Source organism: Myotis davidii, unplaced genomic scaffold (assembly GCF_000327345.1).
Source record: "Myotis davidii unplaced genomic scaffold, ASM32734v1 C62651587, whole genome shotgun sequence".
NCBI classification, from domain to species: Eukaryota; Metazoa; Chordata; class Mammalia; order Chiroptera; family Vespertilionidae; genus Myotis; species Myotis davidii.
Window position 1 is genome coordinate 1 of NW_006351271.1, and position 541 is coordinate 541.

General features: G+C 61.2%; 1 protein-coding gene across 1 annotated transcript; it reads right to left on the reverse strand.

The window, feature by feature from the left end:
* Positions 1-5: 5 nt before the first annotated feature.
* LOC102771321 (WW domain binding protein 1-like) lies at positions 6-535 on the reverse strand (the record flags this gene model as incomplete). The annotated part of the gene is made up of 1 exon (XM_015557182.1): positions 6-535. A coding segment is annotated over exon 1 (279 nt), but the record flags the coding sequence as incomplete, so codon positions are not given.
* Positions 536-541: the final 6 nt, after the last annotated feature.

Consider the following 541-nt stretch of genomic DNA (forward strand, 5'->3'; position numbering starts at 1 on the left):
TCAATAAGTGTGCTGAACTCTTTGAGGTTGTCGTCGTGGTGGCCCCGGTTGCACACACACACCTCAATGCCCGAGTCACCCGTGAAGCGGCGATGTCTGCCAGGCGTCTTGTCCTTGCTGTCGGGGAGGGCGCTGCCCTGCTCGCAGCTGTAATCTTTCAGCAGCTCCTCCTTACATTCGGAATCTTTGTCCAGGAAGGCCCCAGGGGCCAGCTCCCCCAAGTCAGCCACAGAGCCGCTGGGCTCCATTCCAGGGGCTTTGGGGGCTGCTGGGTGGTCTGGCATGTCGATGTTGGAGGGCTCAGGGTCAGCGATGATGCTCGGGGGTCTTGTGCTGCTTCGGCTGGGCCCTGACAAGGGGCTGCTCTGGGCCCCCTGGGAGCCCCTGGCGGGATCAGCACCTGGGGGACTGCCGCCTGCAGGGCCACACTGTGCAGACAGCTGCTGCTGCTGTAGTTGGAAGGCACTGTATGGTGGGGGAGGAGTTGGAGGTCGGTTCACCACTTCCTCATAAGGAGGTAGTAAATAGTTTGGCAAAAACC